Here is a 26806-nt window from a genome sequence, read left to right as displayed (position 1 = left end):
TTCCACTCAACTGCACGAGTCACTTTCCTATTTCAATGTTGCCTTCTTGCGTTTGATCCCACAGGGAAGTCATTTGGAAGATGGGCTAATTTGCATTGCACTGCAGGCAGAAAACAAGCGCCCTCCGCAGCCCGACCCAATATCACATGGCTAAGTCAGCCTTTGGGCCATAGTAACAAAGGTTTTTGGAGAGCAGGCGCCTGATCTGTGGACGGGTTGGGATGGTGGAGCTGGGATCCTTAGCAGCAGTGGTTCAGCCTAGGCTTATGGGGTCCGGAGCAACACTAGTTATCACATTGTAGTCAAGATCAGATTTTGAGATTACGAGTAATTGGTGAGGTTTATTTAGGATTAAACTCTGTAGCTAGCTGAAATGTTAACAACATTAGATCAACGGACTATTGGATAATTTATAATCCATAAAGGTTAGCCATAGCTCCAGAACTTATGTGACCTTGTCCTGATCAGCTGTGTGGCTGAACTGATCTCAGCCTGCCTCTGGGCCAATGGCTTTAACTTCTGGGACCCTGAGTTAATTAGCCACCTTCTGTGGTGGTTTTATCAGATCCTCTGCTCCATGCTACAACTACCTTACGCACTAGTGGTTATGTTCCCAGCTGTGAGAATACTAGACAAACTGGATACTTGTTAGGATCTGGCTTGATAGACCATAATCATTTAAAGAATATAATACGTGGAAGAACCAAAGATAAGGAAATAAGAGGCAAGACTTCAAGATTAAATTTAAACGCTAAAAGAATCTTTGCTATACAAACTTGAACAAAGCAAGCACAAGCAACAATAACTAAATAAGTACACTGAGCAACTAAGATAATGATTCTGAACAATATGAGCTTCTTTCTTGAACTCAAACAGACTTGGCCCAGTTTAACCTTTATTACAGTGGCTTTCACTCTGACAGGCTTTTAAACATGTTCACACTCTGGGAGGCAGTTCATTTTTCTCTGGGTTTGGCTGCACAGGTCACAGCTCAGGTCTATGGTACATTCCTACCAATATGACCTCTTGGTCCAACTGTCAGCATTGCTGATGGTTTCATGACCCACCGACATATGTAGACATCCCCGTGCTGCCTATTCCATAGCTAGACTTCTCTCTTTACACAGCCAGTTGGTCCTACCCAATTCTATAGAACTCCCCCTTTTTTTCTTTAAATGTACATAACTGAATTCTCTGGCTAAATACAACAGATTGGGTGTCAGCTTCTCTTCCACTTACTTTTGCCTTAGAAAAACCCACCAACTTTCCTTTTAGAGCATATCTCTACCCTCAGCAATTTTCCCCATGGTAACCTCAGGGTTTTCTTGCTTCTAAAAGCCTCTCAGCTGTGTCAAAAGTTCAACCATGATTTGTAAACATATACAGGCATACTAAACGAAACCAGAATTTAACAATCCCCAATTTACTATAAATTGAAATCAAAACTCTACATTCTTAACCCTGAATATAATCCACGATAGAGATAGTTATAAAACTAGTAACTGTATCGGAGTGACTGGCTTAAATCCCCCCCTTCCTTAATTTCAGGAAAACTTGTACATTTAAGTGACATACTTATCTTTGCCTGCAACTGGCTAGCTGTACAATCTGGCTTCTAGCTTTTCTGCCTATACTCCGACTCTTAGGTAAAGACTAAAAGAAACAGAAGAAAACTAAAGAAGAAGGCAGAGAACGAAGAGAATTTACTGAGAAATGTGGCGAGAACCATCTAAACATTCAATTTACCAATCTGACTGACCGATTTGTTAGAGAAGCTCACCTCTTTTGCTGTCAATCATTTCAAACAGCCTTTAAGTACCATCTATGTTAACGATGCATGGGCTAGAATTTTCGGGTTGGCGAGCGGGCATGGGTCTCACTCGATGACATTTAAAATGACGCACGGTGAAGTTGGGTGTGCGTCCCGATGTCACCGCGGGTCATTCAGATCTTGAGTCCGGCGGGCGTGCACCAGAGTTGGCTGCATGCCCGCCGAACTGTTAAAGGCCTATTAAGGCCATTTAAGCACCAAGTAAACTAATTAACAGAGCTGCCCGTCCAACCTTAAGGTTGGCGGGCAGGCGAAGAGCCCAGGCGGCCTTCGCATTTGATATGAAACCTCATTCATGGGCCGGATGAGGTTTCATGAAGGTTTTTAAAGTTTAATAAAAGTTTTTAATAAAATTCATTGACGTGTCCCTGCTCATGTGACACTGTCACATGAGGAGATGTCTTAATTTTTTTTCTTTCTTTATTATACTTTTCCAAAATCAAACTAATCTCCCTGAGGCAGCTGTGTGCCTCAGGGAGATTTCTGCGCTCTTTTGCGCGCATGTGTGAAAGAGTGTAGGCCCCGACTCAGCCTACACAGCACATCGCTTCTGGGTGCGTGTCACGCTGGGCGGGACTTAATTGGCCTGCCCATGTAAAATGGCAGTGCGCAGCCGATTGCAGGTGGTGATTGGCTACGTGCCCGCCTGTGCCCACTCCCGTCCAATCCCCTCAGCTGGGGAGAGAATTCTCCCCATGGTTACATTTGTACATTTACTTCCTAGATCCCCAACCTTTCTCTAATAACTTCCAGTAAGGTATGCATTTTTGAAGCTGGCCTTCCATTTCTAGTAAGGAATGATTAGGTTTACATAAACCTTGCATTGTCATGAAAAAAATAATAGTTTTCACAATATTATTGTGATTGATTGTAAAAGTGGGTTAATAGTGAGGTTTGGATTAGTTTGTGTGTGTGATGGATTTAATTGAATTGGAGGCAGCTGGTCTGGAGCTTTTGAGTTATCGAAAGGGAAGCTAGGTTTGAAGTGCTAAATATGTAAACATGGCTGAAGTTTTAGAATGTGAGGTGTGAGGAACATTTGCATTTTTAGATAAATTAGGTTAGTTTGAATTTCAAAGAGATGGTAAGATGTTACACCTAGCCGTAAGAAGCTACGCGAAACTGTGTGTTTTTCCCAAAGGTTACTGATAATATGAGTGCTGTAAAAGATTTATATAATGAGAAAAATAAAGTTGCAAAGACATATTGGAACAATGAGATTTGCATTAAAAAAGGGAAAACATGTGTAAAGGAGACAAGGTTATGTGTAAGGGGGAAAGCATTCTAAGATCTATCACAAATGTGAAAAGCCTCCAGTCTCTATGTCTTAATCTGCTGTCTACAGAAACTGGAGCTAAGAAAGCTCATTTTGAATTCTATCAAGGGTTTTGTATTGCTGAGTCAGCCTGGATCTGTTTAAATATATATATTTTTTGCTGTTGCCTAAACGGAGGTGTAACTGGGAGTCAGATTAATTAGGGGAGTTAGCAGTTAGTATAGGAGTAATTTGTAGACCTAGCTATGTGCTTACGATCTTTTCTTCCATTAATAAATACTTAATTTAGTTTTGTAAGAAAACTCTACATCACGGCATATTTATTACTGCTGAATTCAAGGCGTGCATCTCGAAATAAAATACAAATTGCAAAACAGTTCTGGCAGCTATTCCAAGTTTCCTTCTGGGATTTGAGCAGCTCAGCATTTACCAGCCATTGTGCCATAACAGTGTTTAATTAGTGTTAGTCTCTTAATTTTCCTGTATTCTGTTCAATTCCCCACCTTCATCCCCTCCATTCAGATTTTTCTTAAAACAGTTGTCTAGCACCTAGTTTTGGATTACCCTTCCTAATACTTTTTTTTCTTTGTCCTGGCGTCTGGTTAAACTTCTGTGAAGAGACTTGAGGCTTTTTCCTTTTTGTTAAAGCCCCAATATAAATGGAGGTTTTTGTTCTTAATCATCACCGCGCCATACTTTGCCTTTTGCTGCTACTGTTTCAGTGTTCTGTGTTGCACTCTATAATGTCAAAGCAAGACATCTCAAAGTGCTTCAATCCAGTAAATTGTGTTAAGCGAGTGCTTTATTATAGAGGTGTGGGAGTCAGTTAGTTTGGATGGCCAGAGTATGGTGCAGAATGACACCCAACACCGGTACCGTCTGTGGCAGTCCACAGAGGGCTGCCTCTTGCCTTGCCCTAAATTTGATGCAGACTGGTGCCCTTCAAGCTATGTAACCACTTGTCTCTCTCTAACAGAGAGAGATGCCCGTGGTCCCTCGTATAAAGGCAAGCGCAACATCATTTGTGAGCACAGTAGGAGCCCACAAACAGCAAAGAGATTAAATCTGTTCAGCTAAATGTCCGCGATCAAATTTAATAATGTTCTGTAATAGATATGAACAGATCAATGTTTATTCATGTCTGAATTAGAAGGAGCAGTTGACTAATCCATCTTAGAACAGCACCCAGAATTAGCATGTGCCTACATAAATGGATATGTGGCATTGGTCAAAAAGGTCAGGATCTTTCATAAGTTACTGAGAGATCCCAATGTTCTTTTTATGCTCCTTCCAGGTCAGATTATAAATGCCATCAACAACGTTGGTCTAGCTAATAAAACCCTTTTACATTTCACTTCGGATCATGGAGGCAGTTGGGACTCTGTAGGAACAAATGGAGAGTGTGATGGAGGCTGGAATGGAATATACAGAGGTAAATATATTCTAGAATAAACTAGACATGTTAAACATTTAATTGTTTTTAATATGAACTCTATCAATGACTATTTTTACCATTCATTTTTCCTGTAAGAATATAAGGACGGGATTTTATTTTCCAAAACTGCCGTTATTTGTGGGCTTTCATGATAGAAAATAATGGGAAATATTGTAACCCATGAGAGCTGGCAGCACAATGGTATGCAGACTGGAGGGAGAGGCTTTGGGAGTCCTCAACATTGATTCTGACCCCATGAGGTCTCACAGCAATAGGTCAAACGTGGGTAGGGAAATGTGCTGCTGATTACCACTTACCACCCCCCCCTCAGCTCATGTATCAATGTTCCCCCATGTTGAACACCACTTGGAAGATGCACTGAGGGCAGCAAGAGCGCAGAATGTACACTGGGTGGACATTTCGATGTCTATCACCAAGAGCAGTTTAGTAGTACCAATACAGACCGAGTTTTTTTTTATTCATTCAGGGGAAGTAGGCTTCGTTAGCTGGGCCAGAATTTGTTGCCCATCCCTAATTGCCTCTTGAGAAGGTGGAGGTGAGCTGCCTTCTTGAACTGCTGCAGTCCGTATGGTGTAGGTACATCCACGCTGCTGTTAGGAAGGGAGTTCCAGGATTTTGGCCCAGCGACAGTGAAGGAACGACAATATATTTCCAAGTCAGGGTGGTGAGTGACTTGGAGGGGAATTTCCAGGTGGTGGTGTTCCCATCTATCTGCTGTCCTTGTCTTTCTAGATGGTAGTGGTCGTGGGCTTGGAAGGTACTGCCTAAGGAGCCGTGGTGAATTCTTACAGTATTGCTACTGTGCGTTGGTGGTGGAGGGAGTGAATGTTTATGGATGAGGTGCCAATCAAGTGGGCTGCTTTGTCCTGGATAGTGTCAAGCTTCTTGAGTGTTGTGGGAGCTGCACTCATCCAGGCAAGTGTAGAGTATTCCATCACACTCTTGACTTGTGCCATGTAGATGATGGACAGGCTTTGGGGCGTTAGGAGATGAGTTACTTGTTGCAGGATTCCTGGCATTTGACCTGCTCTTGCAACCACAGTATTTATATGGCAAGTCCAGTTCGGTTTCTGGTCAATAGTAGCCCCCAGGATGTTGATAGTGGGGGATTCAGTGATGGTAATGCCATTGAACATCAAGGGGCGATGGTTTGGTTCTCTCTTGTTGGAGATGGTCATTGCCTGGCACTTATGTGGAATGTATTTGCCACTTGTCAGCCCAAGCCTGAATATTGACCAGGTCTTGCTTCATTTGGACATGGACTGCTTCAGTATCTGAGGAGTTGTGAACTGTGCTGAACATTGTGCTGGCCAAATAGTGAAGGACATATCTGCCAAGCCTATAGGTGAGTGCGGTAGGTGGTGAGAGAACCAACATGAGCCAAAACCTTACCTTGTCCCCACCAATGTATCTGTCACAGGTGGATCTGAACGTAACAGCAAAGGTAGGAATGACCAATGTACAGCCTTTGTGGAGACAAAGTCCTATCTCCGTATTGAAGACACCATCCATTATGTTGTGTGGCATCACCACCATGATAAATGAGATAGCTTCAGAACAGTCCTAGCAACTCAAAGATGGGCATCCTTGAGGTGCTCAGGGCCATCAACAGAATTGTATTCAATCACGATCCCTGTAACCTCATGGCCCGGCGTATCCCCTACTCTACCATTACCATAAACACAGGAGACCAACCCTGATTCAATGTGGAGAATAGGAGACCATATCAGGGACAGCACCAGGCATACCTAAAAATGAGGTGCCAGCCTCGTGTAGCTATAACGTAGGGACTGCACGCTTGTTTGAGAAGCATAATGAGCATGCAATGGATAGAGCTATATCACACCAACAGGGCAGATCTAAGCTCTGCAGTCCTGCCACATTCAGTTGTGAATGGTGGACAATTAAATAACTCACCGGACAAAGAGGCTTCATGAGCCCCCCTGAACCAGCATATCCATGCAAAAGGCAAGACTGAAGCGTTTGCAACTAGCTTTATCCAGAAGTGCCAAGTGGATGATTCATCTCAGTGTCCTACTGAGGTCCCTGCTATCACAGAAGCCACTCTTCATCTAATTCAATTCAGGTCACAAACAAACAGCAAAATGAATTCAATACAGCAAAGGCTGCACCATCTCAACTGTAGTACTGAAGACTGGTGTCCCAGAACTAGCTGCGCCCCTAGTCAAGCTGGTTCAGTATAGTTACAACACTGGCATCTACTCGCCAATGTGAAAAATTGCCTTTGTGTGCCCTGTCCACAAAAAGCAAAAAAAGCCAATTAGTGCTCCATCAGCCTACTCTCAGTCATCAGCAAAGTGATGGAAGGGGTCATCAACAGTGCTATCAAGCGGCTCTCCCTCAGCAATAACCTGCTTGATAGTGTTCAGTTCGGGTTTCACCAAGGCCACTTATCTCCTGCCTTCATTTCAGCCTTAGCCCAAACATGGGCTGAAGTGCTGAATTCTATAGGTGTGGTGAGAGTGGCTGCCCTTGGCATCAAGGCAGCATTTGACCAAATGAGGCATCAAGGAACCCTAGCAAAATTGAAGCCAATGGTTGGTGTGATAGTTAGCACAAAGGAAGATGGTTGTGGTTGTTGGAAGCCAGTCATCTCAGTCCCAGGTCATTCCTGCAGGAGTTCCTCAGGGTGGTGTCCTAGACCCGGTAATCTTCAGCAATGATTTTCCCTCGATCAAATGGCCAAAAGTGGGGATGTTTGCTGATGATTGCACAATGTTCAGTTGCATTCCCAGCTCTTCAGATAATGAAACAGTCAGCGCTCACATGCAGCCAGACCTGGACAACATTCAGCCTTGGGCTGATAAGTGGTACATATCGTTCATCTCACACTGCTGTTGGGTCAATATAGCATGAAAAGGAATCTAAAACTTTATTCTTCTTTTTGCTATTTTTAAAATGGACTTTCTGATGAACCAAAAGATGGGTGCACAAGTCAAATGACCACAGGATTGGCCAATTGTCCTGGAAGCTACCAACAGTAGTTACAAGAAAAAAAATCCTCTCTCAGCCTATGGAATCTCACAGCTCATTGCTGATTGGTTGACGTGTCAGCTCTGGCTGTAGCAGTGCAATGGAAAAGCCAAAGGCTCCCTAAGCTCATGGGTAATTCAGAAAAGGTGCAAGGCTTGAATATATTCCTTTTGTTTGCAGAGTATAGCTCTCTGATATGAATATATGTCACTTCTTGTAAGCGTAAATGAACTGATTATCTTAAATCAGCTGTTAGTGTAGCTATTGGCATGGACAAGATGGGCCGAATGGCCTCCTTCTGTGCTGTAACTTTTCTATTGGCGTACTCAGAGTTGTTTGGCATGTTTGGCCTTCTCTTGTAGTATAAATTGTTGTGATTGTTTGAAGTTTGGCATTCTTGCGTTTGTCCTGATGAGTGCAGGCGAAAAAAGCTTCAGCAACATGTCTCCCTTTTCAGCAATATTCAAGTTTTGTACTACTGAGAAAGTTTTCAACTGCCAAATTCCCACCTGGGTAAAGTACAGGAGAACCTGTGTAAATGCATCTTAGTGTTTACTAAGGAAAGGAGAGGGGAAAAGAGGGGCGGAAAAGCAGGATAAAGGAAATTAAATTATTCTGGTCATTGATCCCATTAACTTTAATAAGCAAATGAAAGGTCCCTCATTGTGGTGCTTTTCTGTTTTGTAGGTAAAAAGGGATTGGCTGGTTGGGAAGGTGGTATCCGTGTCCCTGGGATATTCAGGTGGCCGGGCCTATTGCCTTCCAACAAGAAAATTGATGAGCCTACCAGCCTTATGGACATTTATCCAACGGTTGTCAACTTAGCTGGTGCCTCGCTGCCTCAAGATAGGTAAAGGATGTATAATATATAGCAAAATGATTACATCTGCATGCACTACCTGTCTAGAAAGCCTTGCTTTTGGTTGTCATGGTGACTTTTATCAGCTTTTCCATTCTGAAGCTCCTATGTCAACATGTATAATGAAGACTCCCATTGTAAATTTGTTATACTGTAGTTACACTCTCCTGCCCATGGCAGTGTTGAATTTTGAGTCTTCCAACTGCTCAGCCTGTGCAGCAGAGAAACTCCAAATGCTCCATCCAATATTGCAGTTGCCTCCTTGTAGGCTAACACGGTGCAGTTAGAATTTGCGCTTTGCGGCAGAGCTGTTGATGTGCGATTAAGTTTGGTTTGAATTTCCCATAGCAACAATACAAAATGTAAGGGGATTCAGTTACAGTGGGCAGAATCACTAGGTCCCATCTCCCAACCTTTCAGGCAAAAGGTTTCTTGAGAACAACCTGAAAGATTGGGTGGAATCGCCCGTGCCCACTGCCGTTGAGTGCGTTCGGTGGCGTGAGTGGACGATGTGGAGAGAAGGCCAAAAATCTGTTTTTACAATGTCGCAAAACCAGTTTTCGATTATCTGCTCCAGCCTGTCAATGGCGGGCGCGTTCCCCGCTATGGAGGTCGGTCCAGAACCTCATTGTAAGACGTCTGCGCGTCACTATAAGGCCAGCTGGCTGGAATCATTCCCTCCCCACCCGCTGCTGGATTGCCCGCCCATCACGCCGATGTGTTTCCCAACAGCATATATAAGGTGTGCAATTGGCGGGCTGCACTTTGAGGGGAACTCGGAGGTGAGTGCACAGTAACGTTGTGCAGCGCTCGCTCGGGTCACCTGTTGGACTTCAAGCTTGAGGCGCATCGCAGGCAAGGGGGCAAGGGCTGCCCTGTGGTTAAGGCGACTTGGGGGTGGGGGCGAGGGCTGCCCTGCGGTTGGGACACATTGGAAGGATGGGGGGGCAAGGGCTGCCCTGTGGTTGAAGGTAGTGTACAAGTACGTGTGGGGTGGGAGGGGGGAGGGAAGCGGCCACACATTAGAGAAATCTGCCTCCTGTGCAGCTGAGACAGTTCAGACGCAGCCACATTGACATATGTGGAGTCGGGCCTCCAGCTTATCTGCCAACTCGAGCAATGCAGAGGCATCAAAGTGCCACCAAGTGCTCCAGAGCTTTTCACCCCTCGGGTACAGACTACAAACTAATGAGCATTTTAGTGGACTGCAGAACAGTTGGACTACTGGGCACATTGTACAATCTCCTTACTAAAGCCGGCCATGGAACAGTCACTGGTGGAGACGCTCACAGCCTCTTGCAATGTCATCATCCCAGTTTGGACCAGTCTCCCCCATGGTTCAAGCTAACAGTGTAGCCTTGCAGTGTGGGTTAGGAGAATGCCTGTGCCTGAGCTGAGAGCACAGCATGCAGCCCAATGGGCAAAGCTGCTGCCAATCGGTCAGGTGGAGTGGGGCAGAGGAGGTTGGGGTTTTGGGCAGCCATGCAGCACACTGAACTCTGACCATCCAAGTGGTGACCAGAAGTCTATGAGATGCATTAAGGGGCCTTCAGACTTAACCAAAAGACGTTCTTAGTATACCCATGCTAACCCACACATCTCTCTCTTTCATTCTGCAGGAGCATGGAGCCTGGTGAACTAGCTGTACGCCCTGTGGCGTGCAGAGAGTGGAGATGACAGAGAAGAGGGCAGTGGAGGTGTCTGACTGTGTGGAGAGAGGAGTAGCACCCTCAGGAAGAAGGGGTGGCTAGGGCTCCTGCAACACTGCTGAAGAGCCAGAGTGAGCCATCATTGGTCGGCGCCTAGCTAGACCCAGGATCTGTAGACACTGCCTTTCATTCCTGCCGATGACCAAGAACCAGTGTTGCCAAAGGCTGCTCATGTCTAGGGAACTGGTCAGTCACATCTTCCAGCCACTGCAGGATTTGTCGCCACGGGGACATGGAGGGCATCCTTTACCAATGGTCGTGAAAGTGACCACGGCGCTCAACTGTTATGCCACAGGCTCCTTTCAAATCTCCACAGGCGACCTCAGTGGCATCTCACAAGCCTCCACACACAAATGCATCCATGAGGTCACTGATGCCATCTCTGCGAGGGCACACAACTTTGTGTGTTTTGCCCGGAACCAAGAAAGCCAGGATGCAAGAACAATTGGATTTGCGCAGATCTTGGGTTTCCCACAGGCGCAGGGCACCATCGACTGCACTCACGCAGCACTCAGGTCTCCGTCACAACAAGGGGTCAGCTCTGTCAACTTCAAGGGCTTCCATTTGCTGAATGTGCAGCTGGTGTGCGACCACCACAAATGCATCCTGCAGGTCTGCGCACGGTTTCCAGGGAGTGTGCATGACTCCTACATCCTCAGTCGGTCACAGATCCCTGATGTCTTCCAGGGTCCACGGAGACTGCAGGGATGGATCCTAGAGGACCGGGGCTACCTGCAGTGGACGTGGCTGATGACACCATTGCAGTGGCCTCAGTCTGCAGCAAGAGCGAGGTGCAGGCAGTATGACCAATGAGTGTGAGTTGGAACATCACTTTGGTCTGAAGGCTGCACAAAGCACAGGGAAGAGGTCCGGGATTGAGACACCTGCTTTTAACTTATGCAGAAAGTTTTCACGTCTGAGTGACATGAGCACTGCTCATCAGAACAAGGAGCCACAGACAGAGAGACCTCCTTGGGAGTTTATTTACAATAGCGAATATTATGTACAAGTGATTAACACCCATCATGCCCAGTCTGTGCATCTACATCTTCTTAACTCTTCCTAAACCTGCTGCTACATCTCGGTGCTCCCCGGACATCCACAGCGGAGGTGGAGACAGCCTGCTGACTGCTATGCCCTGTCTGTGATGACCTTGGCGGGCGTCCACTGGAGGCCTGAGACTTGGAGGGCTCCGGCCTGCTTTTGGGGTCCTGCTGTGTGGCAGTGGCAGCCTCTTTGGCCTGTGGAGCTGGAGTTGCTGGGGTCACAGGAAGAGAGGACTCAGATGGGCCGGAGTCACCTGGATGGATGGCCCAGTGGGGTACACCTGCTTTTCCTCCTCCCTATGGGTGCGCAAGGGACCCTGGCTGACTCCTTGAGGAAAAGGGGTAGCCGGAGTGAGATTGGGCTGCCCCGCACCTCTCTCCCGTACACACAGTTGGAGGCCAAATATGGTGTTGGCAATGGAGTTCAGCCCGCACAGCAGTGCAGGAGTGATGTCCTGGACCAAGGTTTCCATGGCAACCACCATCCTACCGGCGTTGATCTCGGCCCATTGCCATGCCGGTGCTATCACCTCAGCCTGAAGGCGGATGGACTCCTCCATCTTGCCTTGCAATCTGAGGAGTGCAGCGGACATCCCTTCCTGATGTTCCCGAGCTTGCCTTTGCAGCTCCAACAACTGTGACATGAGCGAGTCCAGAGGCTCATCATCTGACTCGGACTCAGCAAATTTCTGGCCTCCAGCAATCCTCCGAGTGCCAGACACCTGGGGATCAGAAAGTGAGATGTGCTCAACAGATTGTGATCCTGAGGCCACTCTAAAGCTAGCTCCCACCGAGGTGTGTGTCTCTGCACTGGTGGAGCGTGTGGGTGACCACTGTGATGGGACTTCAGGGAGGGTTTCACCGGATTGCTCTTCTGAACTCTCTCGAGGCTTGATTGGAGGCCCTGGGTTGTGGACTCTCTTGGCTGTTTCTCAGATGTGCCTGCGAAAACAATGAGCGATAATTAGTGCACGGCAGTGGCCTGGGAAGGAGGACACATTACTCACGGCACGGTTGTCTGATGGATGTTGCACTGCTGGATCCTCGCTTGGTAGGGCACCGCCAACTTCACCGTCAGCACAGGAACAGTCCAGATCCTCACCGGCCAGCTGGATGGCACCATTTTCAAAGTCCTTGAGGACCCTGATTTCTGGCATTCATCCGCCAGTCTGCGACATCTCCCTCTTGTATGCCAGCTTGTCTTGCATAAATAGAGATGAAGAGAGTGTAAGCAGAATGCCTGCCAGGCCAGATGATAAGTATGCCTGCCATGCATAGGTGGTGAGTGGTCCCATGAATGGGATGAGGATGATGAAGGTGTGTGTGAGAGAGTGAATGGTGTCCCTTAAACTGGCAGTGAGTGAGGGCCCTGTGGATGTGTGATGGGTTTGTGAGTGTGTAAGTTGAGAGTGAGGAGGAAAGGGAGATCATTCATCCTCTTGCAACACTGGGTGGCTTTCCTCTTTTGCAGGGCGTTGGCGCTGACCACCACTGCCACTGCCTCCCAAGCCGGATTGGTGATGGTTCTGTCCATCCTGCGGCCAGAGCGGGTGTAGAGGACAACATGGTGGGCCTCCCCCATGCCCAAAAGGTGCTTGAGGGACGGGTCATTGAACCTGGGGGCTGCAGTCCTCTTGCCTTTCAGGACAATACCGACCATGCAGCAGTTGTGGGATGGAAACACTGAGATGTATGTGTGCAGCTGCACTTTAAATATGGTGCCAGGCATGATGAAGCAGTGAGGTGATGGCGTAGTCAGGTGAATGAGAGTCCGCTCGCCATGGAAAATGGTGTTTCCCAGGAATGCATAATTAATGCAGCAGGTTTGGGATGATACGGTGTGAGAAGCCGCTATTGCAGCCAGCAGGTAAAATATCATTTTACCTGCCTGCTACCGCACTTAGTGCAAATCGGGGACAATTCCGCCCAATGTGTTGTAATTTTTAAAATTATTTTATGGGATGTGGGCTTCGCTGGCTGGGCCAGCATTTATTGCCCATCCCTAGTTGCCCTTGAGAAGGTGGTGGTGAGCTGCCTTCTTGAACTGCTGCAGTCCATGTGGTGTAGGTACACCCACAGTGCCATTAGTGGGAGTTCCAGATTTTGACCCAGCGACAGTGAAGGAACGGCGATATATTTCCAAGTCAGGATGGTGAGTGGCTTGGAGAGGAACTTCCAGATGGTGGTGTTCCCATGTGTCTGCTGCTCGTGTCCGTCTAGATCATAGTGGTTGTGCATTTGGAATTTGCTGCCTGAGGAGCCTTGGTGAGTTTCTGCAGAGCATCTTGTAGATGGTACACACTGCTGCTACTATTTGGTGGTGGTGGAAGGAGTGAATGTTTGTGGAAAGGGTGCAAATCAAGCAGGCTGCTTTGTCCTGGATAGTGTCAAGTTTCTTGAGTGTTATTGGAGCTGCACTCATCCAGGCAAGTGGGGAGTATTCCATCACACTCCTGACTTGTGCCTTGTAAATGGCAGACAGGCTTTGGGGAGTTAGGTGATGAGTTACCCGCTGCAGGATTCCTAGCCTCTGACCTGCTCTATATGTGGCTCGTCCAGTTCAGTTTCTGCCAATGGTAACCCCGAGAATGTTGATACTGGGGAATTCAGTGATGGTATTGCCATTGAATGTCAAGGCATGATGTTAGATTCTCTCCTGTTGGAGATGGTCATTGTCTGGCACTTGTGTGGTGCAAATGTTACTTGCCACTTGTCAGCCCAAGCCTGGATACTGTCCAGGTCTTGCTGCATTTGGACATGGGCTGCTTCAGAATCTGAGGAGTTGCGAATGGTGCTGAACATTGTGCAATCATCAGCAAACATCCCACTTCTGACCTTATGATGGAAGGAAGGTCATTGATGAAGCAACTGAAGATGGTTGGTCCTTGGACACTATCTTGAGGGACTCCTGCAGTGATGACCTGGAACAGGGATGATTGAGCTGCAACAAATGCAACCATCTTCCTTTGTGCTGGGTGTAACTTCAACCAGCGGAGAGTTTTCCCCCTGATTCCCATTGACTCCAGTTTTGCTAGGGCTCCTTCATGCCACACTCGGTCAAATGCTGCCTTGATGTCAAGGTCAGTCACTCTCACCTCACCTCGGGTGTTCAGCTCTTTTGTCCATGTTTGAACCAAGGCTGTAATGAAGTCAGGAGCTAAGTGGCCCTGAAGAACCCAAACTGAGCATCAGTGAGCAGGTTATTGCTAAGGAAGTGTCTCTTGATTACACTGCTGATGACCCCTTCCATCACTTTAATGATGATGGAAAGTAGACGGATAAGATGGTAATTGGCCAGGTTGGATTTGCCCTGCTTTTTGTGTACAGGACATAGCTGGGCAATTTTCTACTTAGCCAGGTAGATGCCAGAGTTGTTGCTGTACTGGAACAGCTTGGCTAGGGGTGCGACAAATTCTGGAGCACAAGTCTTCAGTACTATTACTGGAATATTGTCAGGGCCCATAGCCTTTGCTGTATCCAGTGCCTTCAGCCATTTCTTGATATCACGTGGAGTGAATCGAATTGGCTGAAGACTAGCATCTGTGATGTTGGGGACCTCTGCTTGTCAAGTTGTCAAAAGATTGGCTTGAAAGTAGTTGGGAAGAGGAGGGTAAGATTGATATGGATATGTGCCAAGGGATTTGAAAATAGCCTTATAGATGGTTTGTCAAAGCACTCTGAAAACGGCACACGTTTTGGAGACTTTGGGCAGAATCACCTCAGGTTTTCTCGAAGTGCGGTAGTGGGCAGGAGAAATGACGCTTACCCATTGGCCACAATGGTGGGTTTTCACACCATATCATTCCAAACCTGCCGCATTAATTATGCGTCCCCGGGATACATGCCGTTTCCATGGCGAGAGGGCTCTGATTTGCCTGCCATGACATCACCTTGCCCCTTCATCACACCAGGCACCACATTTAAAGTATAGCCGCGTTCAGTGCTTCCAGCCCAGGACTGCAGCAAAGAAAACATGGCCTCGAAAGGCAAGAAAACTGTAGCCCTCAAGCGCCTTTTGGGCACTGTGGAGGCCCCGCTGTGATGCCCTCTACCCCGCTCAGGCCACAGGAGGTGCAGCTACATTATCACCAGCTTAGTAGGCGATAGCAGTGATGATCAGTGCCAATGCTGCACAGAAGAGGTTGGCCATCCAATGCAGATAGAGGATGAATGATCTCATCTGTGCAGCCAGAGTATGGCAACCATCTCATCACTCTAAACTCACACACTCAAGCCCATCGCACATTCACTGGCATCTCACTCACTGCGGGCTCGAGGGACATCACCACTCACTCTCTCACACAGGCAGCCCACCCTCACATGTCCACCTGGCCTCATCACCTCTGGAGATTGTTTCCTCAGCCTTCACCATCTTGAGGACACTTGCACAGATCAACATTTGCCTCCACACACACACCCTGGGTTACCCTCCTTCCCCAATACAGCCCTCACTCTGCAGTCTCTTCCATTGCCTGAGGCCACTTCTCCCCCTTCCCCAAGCAAGCCCTAGTCCTGTAGCCATTGAAAAGCCACATATGGCTGGTCTGGTAGGTAGGGACCTACCCGTGAGCCCCCCTGGGAGTGATGTGGTGCTGTCTGTGAAGTCTGGTGCTGATGACTGCGAGTGCTGCCCGAAGCAAGGTGGGCAAACAAACCTCGAAGTCCCGAGCGAAGTGCAACTCAGCAGGTACACGCCTTATATATGCTGTTGTGAAACACATTGGCGTATTTTCCCGCCGATGTAGGCAGACAGTTCGGTGGGGGTGGGGGGAGGAATCTGACGGGCTGACTGGATGTATGTATGCTGATGTATTACAATGAGGTTCCCGACATCCTATGGTGGAGGATAGTACCCGCCATCGACGGGCTGAGTGGACGATCGCAAACTGATTTCACGACATCATGAAACATATTTTTGGCCTTCTCACCATATTGTCTGCCAATGAACATGATCGACGCCAATTGGCATGGAAAACCCCGGCCTTTTAAGCCAGTCACACAAATTGTAGCTTTCTCTTGCGAATGCATGATTTTGTGTTGGAGGGGATCATAATTATTGACATTGTGGTTCTATGAAAGGAAAGTGATTCAAGTGGATAGGGATTAACACCATTTGCTACATTAAACCGCTGTTTGTTACTGACACCTCACTAGGGTAATAGATGGACGAGACTTGATGCCACTGTTAGCAGGGGATATACAGCGATCGGAGCACGAGTTTCTCTTTCATTACTGTGGAAATGCTTTGAATGCAGTCCGATGGCATCCAAGAGACAGTAAGTGTTCAGTATCTGGAAGCTGTTCTAATACAGAAATGGAATCATGTAGCTAACCTGTGTTTATGTCTGCAGGGGTCTGCAGTGTTCCCTTTACTAATAAAATCATTCTTGGTATTTAAAGTTCCACTCTCACTGCGTTGAAGGGCTACAGTAATATATTCATTACATTACTGGATTTGTAACCTAGAGGCCAGGAGCTGGGTGACGAGTGAGTTGCGGGGAAGGGGGGTGGTAGGATTGGGGAAGGGGAAGGATATAGCAGGGCCAGGAAAGGAAAGGCGGGCTGGTTGTGGGGGGGGAGGCAAGATGCTCCCCCGGGGTAGGGTGGGTTGGGTGGGGACACATGTAGGGGAGGGGCAGACCTTGGGGGCATTTCTGATCGGAAAAAGGGGGTTGGTGAAGGAGGCATCCCCCACCTTTCCCATCCGAGACCCAGGCAGGCTTGTCTGTCGAGCTTCTCACCCATCACCGACTTCCTCCATTAGTTGGCCACCCAAGGGCCTCAATTGGGGTGAGGGCGGGTGGGCTGCCTGTGGCCTCGCGCATTTGCCCGTTAAACCACGACCGGGTCGGAGGTGGGCAGGAAGGTGGCGGGAAAGGCACCCTTGGAATTTTACAGCCTCTTCACCTGCAAACCCAGCCCTGGGGCACCAGAAAAGTTCTGCCCGTGAGTTCACAACCCCCACCCAGCTGGGGGAATTTAAACTCAGTTAATCCGAGGAAAGAAACCCGGGGCAGGATTTTGGGTCCTGCGGGCGGGCGGTCAGGCGCGTGCCTGACCCGATCGGGCGTCACATGGGTCGCGATGACGTCGGGCGAGTTTACCAAAGTCATCGCGCACTCGCCCGACATTTCGGTTGGCTGGCGCGGTGCCGACTCTCGGACAATTAAGAGGCCTATTAAGGTCGTTAATCAATTAATTAAAAGCCCTTTATCGCTGCCTGTCCGACCTTATGGTTGGCGGGTGGTGAATTGGCCAGACGGCCTTTGGAGTTTTTAGGAAACGGACTGGGCGAGGTTTCCCACATTATTTTTTTAAAAAATAAAAATGTTTTGACATAGTTTTTATTACGTTTATGTTCATGTAACTGAGCCCTATGTGGGGAGGGTTTTTTTTCCAAATTTTCAAAATCTTTATTTTTGTTTTTACAATTCTTCAGCTCCCTGAGGCAGCTCCTTGACTTCAAGGAGATTTCGGTGCATGCTCCCACCCCACCCAAGCATGCTCCCCCCACCCACGCATGCTCCTCCTCCTCCCCACGCATACTCCCTCCCATGCATACTCCCCCCCCCCCACCCCAACGCATACTCCCCCCCAACGCATACTCCCCCCCCCATGCATACTCCCCCCCCATGCATACTCCCCCCCCATGCATACTCCCCCCCATGCATACTCCCCCCCCATGCATACTCCCCCCCCAACGCATACTCCCCCCCACGCATACACCCCCATCACGCATGCTCCCCCCACGCATGCTCCCCCCACCCTGCGCATGCCCCCCCACGCATGTTTCCCCCACCCTGCGCATGCCCCCCCATGCATGCTCCCCCCACGCAAACTCCCCCCCCCCACGCAAACTCCCCCCCCCACGCAAACTCCCCCCCCACGCAAACTCCCCCCCCCCATGCAAACTCCCCCCCCCACGCAAACTCCCCCCCCCCCACACAAACTCCCCCCCCCACGCATACTCCCCCCCCACGCATACTCCCCCCCCCCGCGCATGCTCCCCCCTCCCCCGCGCATGCGCAGACTTTTGCGTTCACGCCCCCTGGCCCCCACCCCGGCAGCGCTGAGCTTCTCAGCGCTGCCTTTCACGCCGGCTGGGCCATTAATTCGCCAGCCAGCGTGAAATTGCGGGGCCGGGGGGCCGATTGCGGGCGGCGGACTACTTCCAGGTCACTCCCAAGCCCGCCTGCCGCACGGTCATCCGACAACCCGAAAACCCTGCCCCCAGAATAAAAAAGCTGGTATCAGTAATTGTGACCATGAAACCCTCGGATTGCCGTTTAAAAAAAAAAACATCTGGCTGTCGAATATCCTTTGGGGAAGGAAATCTGCTGTCCCTACCTGGTCTGGCCTACATGGGACTGCAGACCCTCAGCCATGTGGTTGACCATTAACTGCCCTCTGACATGACCCACTCCGTGGTTTTCAAGAAGTTGTATTCACCACCCACCTCCTCAAGGACAACTCGGGATGGGCAATAAATGCTGGCCTAACCCGTGACACCACATCCCAGGAATGAATTCAAGAAAACTGTATTCAGTATTGCTATATTTTCCAAGGATCTGTGTCGATTCTTCATTTTTTTTTCTATTTTTTTTTAAGGTGATTCCGTGTGGAAGGCACATCTTTTCACTCCCAGATTTGAAGTGGGCAGTTGCTACCAGAGTGAGATCTGCAGGTGTCATGGACATTACGTCTCCTACCATGACCCACCTTTACTCTTTGACCTCTCAAAGGACCCCTCAGAAGCAAACCCTTTATCGCCTGGTACCGAGCCACTTTTCCACGAAATCCAAAACCAGATTCAGTTGGGGGTGGAAGAACATAGGAAGACCTTGACTCCAGTCCCTCTCCAGCTTTCTTGGAACAATGTTCTCTGGAAACCGTGGCTTCAGCCCTGTTGTGGCACATTCCCATTCTGTTGGTGTGACAATGACTCCAATAATTCAAATAAAATGCAGGGGTCCAGCTAATACCACTTGTGACTTATTGTTTACCTTACAATATCATTTTATTATTGAAGTCATGGAGACTGCGAACCTTTTGAACTGTCCCGTTTTGATTTTTGCCTGGAAAATAATAGACATCGAATCCCTTGGGATCTCTTTTTAGTTGCCATGCAGCATCCAGATTCTTTATTCCCTGAACCTCCCTGGTTAATCCTTTTTAAAAGTGACATTTTTATAGCCGCTCATTACTCTGTTCCTTGCTTACGGTTTGGGAAAGAGGAAAAGGGATTCTTGAGAACTAGAAAGACAAACATTCTTTTGCAAATACATTCTGAATTTGATCATCATGTGAGTAATTGTGTTGTCAACTGGTGGTTCAGCTAATGATTTAGTACTTTGATCAACAGGGACAACCAGTTGAATGTTACAAATAAGATTTTTTTTTGGATTAAAAAAACCCAACTGATTTCATCTGGTTTTGGCATTTTTTTGTGTGGTTTCCATGAATTAACCTGCACGCCACTTAGAATTTTGTTGGAGTCAAGAAATATAAACAGAGTCAGATTTCTGTTCCTTCAATTAAATAGGCTATTATGAGCTTTAAGAGAGTGCATAGTCAGATCTAATAAGTTACATCTGTGTCCTCTGGCTTAACGTGAAGTAATGTAACATCAAGGGGAGATGGTAGTGCAGGGGTAATGTTACTGAACTAGTAATTCAAAGGCCCAGGCTAATGCTCTGGGACATACGTTCAGATTGCACCATGGCAACTGGTGGGATTTAAATTCAATTAATAAAAGCTGGAATATAGAGCTAGCCTTAGTAATGGTGAAACTATCATCAATCGACTCTGAAACTATCATCAAGTGTCATAAAAACCCATTTTTTAACTCATTCATGGGATCTGGGCATTGCTGGCTGGGCCACCATTTATAGCCCATCCCTAGTTGCCCTTGAGAAGGTGGTGGTGAGCTGCCTTCTTGAACTGCTGCAGCCCATGTGGTGTAGGTACACCCACAGTGCTGTTAGGGAGTTTCAGGATTTTGACTCAGCGACTGAAAGAATGGTGATATATTTCCAAGTCAGGGTGGTGATGACTTGGAGGGGAACTTCCAAGTGGTGGTGTTCCCATGCATCTGCTGCTCTTGTCCTTCTAGATGGTGGTGGTCGTGGGTTTGGAAGGTACTGTCTAAGCAGCCTTGATGAATTCCTACAGTGCATCTTGGAAATGGTACACACTGCAGTAACTGCGTCGGTGGTGGAGGGAGTGAATGTTTGTGGATGTGGTGCCAATTAAGTGGGCTGTTTTGTACTGGATGGTGTTAAGCTTCTTCAATGTTATTGGAACTGCACACATCCAGGCAAGTGGGGAGTATTCCATCACACTCCTGACTTGTGCCTTGTAGATGATGGACAGGCTTTGGGGAGTCAGGAGGTGAGTTACTCGTTGCAGGCTTCTTATCCTTTGACCTGCTCTTGTAGCCACAGTATTTATATGGCTAGTCCAGTTCAGTTTCTGTTCAATGGTAACCCCCAGGATGTTGATAGTTGGGGATTCAGTGATGGTAATGCCATTGTACTTCAAGGGGCGATGGTTAGATTCTCTCTTGTTGGAGATGGTCATTGCCTGGCACTTGTATGGCACGAATGTTACTTGCCACTTGTCAGCCCAACCTTGGATATTGCCCATCTGGTTCACTTATGTCCTTTAGGGAAGGAAATTTTCCATTGTCATGAAAATATAATAATTCTCATAATATTATTGTGATTTATTGTAAAGGTAGGTTAATAGTGGGGTTTGGATGGTTCCTCTGTGTCTATCTGTGTGTATGTAGGATTTAATTGAATTGGAGACAGCTGGTCTGGAGACTATGAGTTATCGACAAGAAGCTAGGTTTGAAATGCTAAATATGTAAACATGGCTGAAGTTTTAGAATGTGAGGGGTAAGGAAAATTTGCATTTTTGTATAAGTTAGAGTAGTTTGAATTTCAAAGAGATGGTAAGATGTTACACCTAGCTAGAAGAAGCTAGGCCAAACAGTGTGTTTATTTTTCCCAAAGGTTACTGATAATATAAATCTTTTCATAGTGTTCATATTATGAGAAAGGTAAAGTTTCAAAGACATATTGGATCAATGGAATTTGCATTAAAAAGGGAGAAACACGTATAGAGGAGATGAGGCTCTGTGTCAGAGGAGAAGGCGTTCTAAGATTTAACACAAGTGTGAAAAGCCTCCAGCCTCTGTGCATCAAGTTGCTGTCTACAGCAATCAAAGCTGAGAAAACTCACTTTGAATATCACTGTCCAGGGCATGGTATTGCTTTACCTGGGCCTGTTTAAATCTATTTGTTTTTACTGTTATTTTAATGAAGGTGCAACTGTGAGCTAGATTAACTAGAGGTTTGGGAGTTATTATAATAGTAATTTGTAGACCTATGTATGTGCTTGAAATCTTTTGTTAATAAATGTTTAGTTTAGTTTTCTAAAAAGCCTCGGAAGTCACGGTAGTCTTATTGCTTCTGAATTCAGGGCACGCATCTCGCAATAAAATACGAATTGCGAAACAGTTGTGACCGGGTGATGAAGTTGCCCTCGTGGATTTGATTCGTCAGGTACACACCATCTGTCATGTCTTAACAGCCATCCTTACCTGGTCTGGCCTACATGTGACTCCAGACCCACTGCAATGTGGTTGACTCTTAACTGCCCTCTGAAATGGCCTACAAACCATTGAATTCAAGGGCAATTAGGGACGGGCAACAAATGTTTGTTGGCTTTGTCAGTGGTGCCCACATCCCATGAAAGAATAAATTTTTAAAAATGCTCTGTGTTTGCTTATCTCTGCCACTTGACATTATCTCTGAGATTTGCCCTCATAATTGTCTTTTTCTTAGAACTTGACCTTGAATCAATTTTTAACTTTTGGGCCAGGACTCATACAACGGGGTGATTTTTCCTGAATTTATTCATACATACGATGTGGGTGTTGCTGGCTGGGCCAGCATTTATTGCCCATCCATAACTGAGAAGGTGGTGGTGAGCTGCCTCCTTGAACCGCTGCAGTCCATGTGGTGTAGGTACAGCCACGGTGCTGTTAGGGGGAGTCCAGGATTTTGACCCAGCGACAGTGAAGGAACGGCGATATATTTCCAATTGGTCAATTAAAGACAGTAGGCGGGTTCTCAAAGCTGGCAGGCCAATAAGAGGCCTCCAGCACAAATGGCACTGCAGCCTGCCATTGCATGAAAGGGAGAGAGAGAGAGTGCGCCTCCATCTTGAGGAACTTTTAGAACTTTTGAATTAAAAAAATGGCCATGGGGCGGCTTGTGACCAGGTGGGTGGGGAGGGCCTCAAGAACTACCTGGAGTGCTATACCCCTGGTCTGCCAAATGGAGGCGGTCACCAGGCAGATGGACTGTTCTCAAAAATTCCAGTTGGCCTCTGATAACGAGTCTTAGTTGGCCTTCGACTAACTTTAATTGGCTTCCTGCCTCCAGTCTCATCCCTGGGAAGGTGACCTGATGGCAAGATGGTGCTGGTCAGCAAAGCAAAATTATTAACCCACCTGCCTCCATTCACGTCCCATATTGGAGTGAAAATTCTGCCCAGTTTCTCCAAATTTAGTCTAACAGGACCATTCAATGTTATGAAACGTTCTCTGCTGTAAAGGGAGAAATCCCAGTTTCTCCAACCTCTTCATAAAACTGAAGTGCCTGATCCCTGGCATAAAAGCAAAATACTGGGGATGCTGGAAATCTGAAATATAAACAGAAAATGCTGGACAAGCTCAGCAGGTCTGGCAGCATCTGTGGAGAGAGAAACAGAGTAGACGTTTCGAGTCCATATGACTCTTTTTCAGCTCTGAAGAGGGATCTTAAAAGAGGTGGCTAATGAAGTAGCAGGTGCATTGGTGTTAATTTTCCAAGATTCCCTAGATTCTGGAAAGGTTCCTTCAGACTGGAAAGTAGCAAATATAAGCCCTCTATTCGAGAAGGGAGGGAGGCAGAAAACAGGAAACTATAGGCCAGTTAGCTTGACGTCCGTGGGGAAGGTATTAAAGAGGTTTTGGCTGGGCACTTAGAAAAGCCCAAGGTAATCTGGGAGAGTCAGCATGGTTTTGTGAAAGGCAACTCATGTTTAACCAATTTATTAGAGTTCTTTGAAGGAATAACATATGTGGTGGACAGAGGGGAGCCTGTAGATGTGCTGCACTTGGATTTCCAGAAAGCATTTGATAAGGTGCCACATCAAAGGTCATTGCAGGAAATAAAAGCTCATAGTGTAGGGGGTTAGCCTGGATAGAAGATTAGCTGGCTGGCAGAAAACACAGAGTATGCATAAATGGGTCTTTGTCTGATTGGCAGGATGTGATGAGTAGAACCCCACAGGAGTCTGTGCTGGGGCCTCAACTTTTTACAATTTACATCAATGACTTAGATGAGGGGAGCGAAAGCTTGGTAGCTAAATTTGCAGATGACACAAAGATAGCTAGGAAAGTATGTTGTGAAGAAGACATAAGGGGCAGAATTTTGCCGTCGGCGAGCAGGGGGCGGGACCCGCTCACCGACGTGTAAAATGACGCGGATGATGTCGGGTGGAACCCCTGATGTCACCCCGCCCCATTTAAATTTTCAGGAAGGTGGGGGTGCAGCAAAATCAGTTGTGGGCCCGCTGACCTGTCAATGGCCGATTGAGGCCATTGACAGGATCATTTAAACAGTTAAAGGACCTGCCCCTCCACCCCTCCAACCTTAAGGTTAGTGAGTCTGCCAGGAGCCCCAGCGGCAACTAGAGAAAACATGAAACCTCATCCAGCGGCGGGACGAGGTTTCACGCAGGGTTTTAAACATTTTAATAAAGTTATTATGTAAATTATGAACATGTCCCATTTGTCACATGAGGAGGACATGTTAGGGAATTTTTCTTTTCTATTTTTAATATTTTTCAAAGTGTAAGCGATCTCCCTGAGGCTGCACTTAGCCTCAGGGAGATGAGTGTGCTCTTTCATGCGCATGTGTGAAAGAGCGCACTCTCGCTTTTGGGGAATCCCTCCCCCAGCCCGCACAGGGAGCGCATAGCGCTTCCCGGCGGACGTCACGCTGGGCGGGCCTTAATTGGCCCGCCCACGTAAAATGGCGGTGGGGCCCACTTCTCCGGTAGGGATCGGTTCCCCGCCCGCCAGAGATTGGGTTGGGCCCGCGCGCCCGACAGGCAGAGAATTCTGCCCCACATCTCAAATACTTTGTGCAGTTTTGGTCTCCTTACTTAAGGAAGGATTTAAATGCATTGCAAGGGGTTCAGAGGAGATTTACTAGTTGATACCTGGAACGATTGGATTGTCTTATGAGGGTTGGCTAGACAGACTGGGCTTATTTCCACTGGTGTTTAGAAGAGTGAGGGATGATTTGATTGAAGTATACAAGATCCTGAATGGTCTTGACAAGGTGGACGTGGAAAGAGCGTTTCCTTTGTGGGTGAGGCCAGAACTAGGTGGCACTGATTTAAAATTAGGGGTTGTCCTTACAGGGCAGAGGTGAGGGGGGGTGATGCGACTTTGGAACTCGCTACCTCAGAAAGCAGTGGAGGCGAGATCACTGAATATTTTTAAGGCAGAGCTAGATAGATTCTTGTTAGGCAATGGAATCAAAGGTTATCGGTCGTAGACAACCAATGACCACTAAAGGCCTCACTCGGTTCCTGCTAGTACTAATCCAGTGATGGGCGGGGAGCACAGCATGCCACCTGTGCAGGCTGCTTGTTCCCTTCCGCTGAGTCTAAGGAAAATTGGAAATTTATGGCCAGTGCCTTTGCCCTTTCCACTCTCACTTCCCTTAGTCTCCTTGGATGCATCTCATCCAGTTCTGGTGTCTTGTCAACTTTAAGTACAGACAACTTCCAATACCTCCTCCTTAACAATTTTGAACCCTTCAAATGTCTGAACTACCTCATCTTTCACCTTGATCTGTTCAGCATCTTCTTTAGTAAAGGCAAATGCAAATTATCCATTTAATCCCTCAGCCATGCCCTTTGCCACCATGCATAAATCCCCTTTTTGGTCTCTAATTGGCCCCACTCCTTTTACCACGCTTTTACTATCTATATGCCTATAGAAGACTTTTGGATTCCCTTTTTAAAAAAAATATATACTTTATTCATAAAATATCTGGAAGAACATTACAAAACATTTCTAAATAACCATCACAAAAAGTGCAATCAGATTCAACTTTAACACATGGATCAAGAGGTGCTTCAACACAATCAATGAATATTACAATTATTTCAGTATGGTCATAACAGTCAGACAGTGCAATGGTATTGGAGTTAACAACATACATCATGTTGCACTCTGTGATGCTTCAATATAATATAATACAATTAGTATTCAATGCATTGTGAGCTGTACCGCTCGAGGGATCTATACTTTTCCCAGCCCCTCGGTGCACTATGACAGAAAGGTCTTTGACAGTGACCTTCCCCCACTGCGCCTTTGCGGTGGCTGCCCCAAGCTTTAGTGCGTCCCTCAGCACGTAGTCCTGGACCTTGGAATGTGCCAGTCTGCAACACTCGGTCAGGGACAACTCTTTGTACTGGAAGACCAACAAGTTTCGGGCAGATCAAAGGTCTTTTACCAAGCTGATAATCTTCCAGCTGCAGTTAATGATTGTCTCGGTGTGTGTCCCTGGGGACAACCTGCTTATGTTAGTTGCCAGTCGCTTCCTAAATTTTGTTATCTATTTCTTCCGTTTAGCCTTTCTACTAATGATTTACAAACTAAATATTTAAGTGCTGCTAACTATGATTATAATTCAATTATAGTTCAATTCTGACTTCTTTACTAATTGGAAAATACGAAAGACTGATGTGAAAATCCTACTATATTCCAAACTGGTGCATGTGAGTTAGGTTCATGAGCCAAACATATGCATTATTAGCTTCTCGATGTAGATTGGAAACTAAATCCTCAAACAGTTTGTCTATGGGGGAGTTAAGGTGAAGCACCTAATGATTTGTCCAGTCCCCTTGTAAGAGTATCAATAACAGTATTCAGTGAGGTGCATTTGCGTGTCCTGGAAGCTACATATATTAATACACAGGGCCCTGTTCTTTGCAGGCAGAAAGAACATGTCCACACATTGCACCTGTTTCAGCTAAACAAAATACGTGATAGTCATTCTCTGGTTCATTCCTCAGTGCAATGCCGTGACTAAGCTGCCTGGTTTAAATTTCAAACAATTCTTGGCAGTTAACTGTCGGTCACCATTAACTGGTGCATTCACCATAGCAATGCCTCTACCAATCAGAGTTCACTTGCCAACCAATCATATAGTCTAAAGCTGTTGCTTTCTCTGACGTTGGTGCCCTGATGAGTGCAAGACGATGAGCTTCGAGAGAATGTCTCTCTTTCAGTAATACTCAGTAATAGTATTATACCATCCGTTTGAGAACAAAGACTGACTGTTTCCCTAAGTGTTTGTATATGTTTGACTCATCACAGTAGCAACTGCTTTCAGTACTGCCTCTCTTAGCCGATGGAAACACAATGTTGATAGATTGTTTATTAAAGCATCCCTGTACTTATAAGCTGAGTGACAGTTACCTGACAATGATTGAGGAGAACTATCTCTGGAAGCTTAGATTTAGGAGGGAGGCAAATTCTAGCTGGCGTCAATTGCTTCAGG

The 26806-nt window shown here is 46.9% G+C and overlaps 1 protein-coding gene across 14 annotated transcripts in view; it reads left to right on the top strand.

The window, feature by feature from the left end:
• LOC121284146 (arylsulfatase D-like) overlaps positions 1 to 19592 on the top strand; it is a 47122-nt gene extending 27530 nt beyond the window's left edge. For all 14 annotated transcript variants that reach the window (XM_041199340.1, XM_041199350.1, XM_041199343.1 and 11 more), the window contains 4 exons: positions 4402 to 4539; positions 8245 to 8407; positions 16326 to 16447; positions 18780 to 19592. In XM_041199340.1, coding sequence (XP_041055274.1) covers positions 4402 to 4539; positions 8245 to 8407; positions 16326 to 16447; positions 18780 to 19150 — 794 coding nt within the window. In that variant the 3' untranslated portion in view covers positions 19151 to 19592. The remainder of the gene's footprint in view (positions 1 to 4401; positions 4540 to 8244; positions 8408 to 16325; positions 16448 to 18779) is intronic.
• Positions 19593 to 26806: the final 7214 nt, after the last annotated feature.

The sequence above is a fragment of the Carcharodon carcharias genome, chromosome 11, assembly GCF_017639515.1.
Source record: "Carcharodon carcharias isolate sCarCar2 chromosome 11, sCarCar2.pri, whole genome shotgun sequence".
Lineage (NCBI taxonomy): Eukaryota > Metazoa > Chordata > Chondrichthyes > Lamniformes > Lamnidae > Carcharodon > Carcharodon carcharias.
The sequence above is the reverse complement of the archived record's forward strand: the minus strand, read 5'-3'. Positions and strand labels throughout refer to the sequence as shown.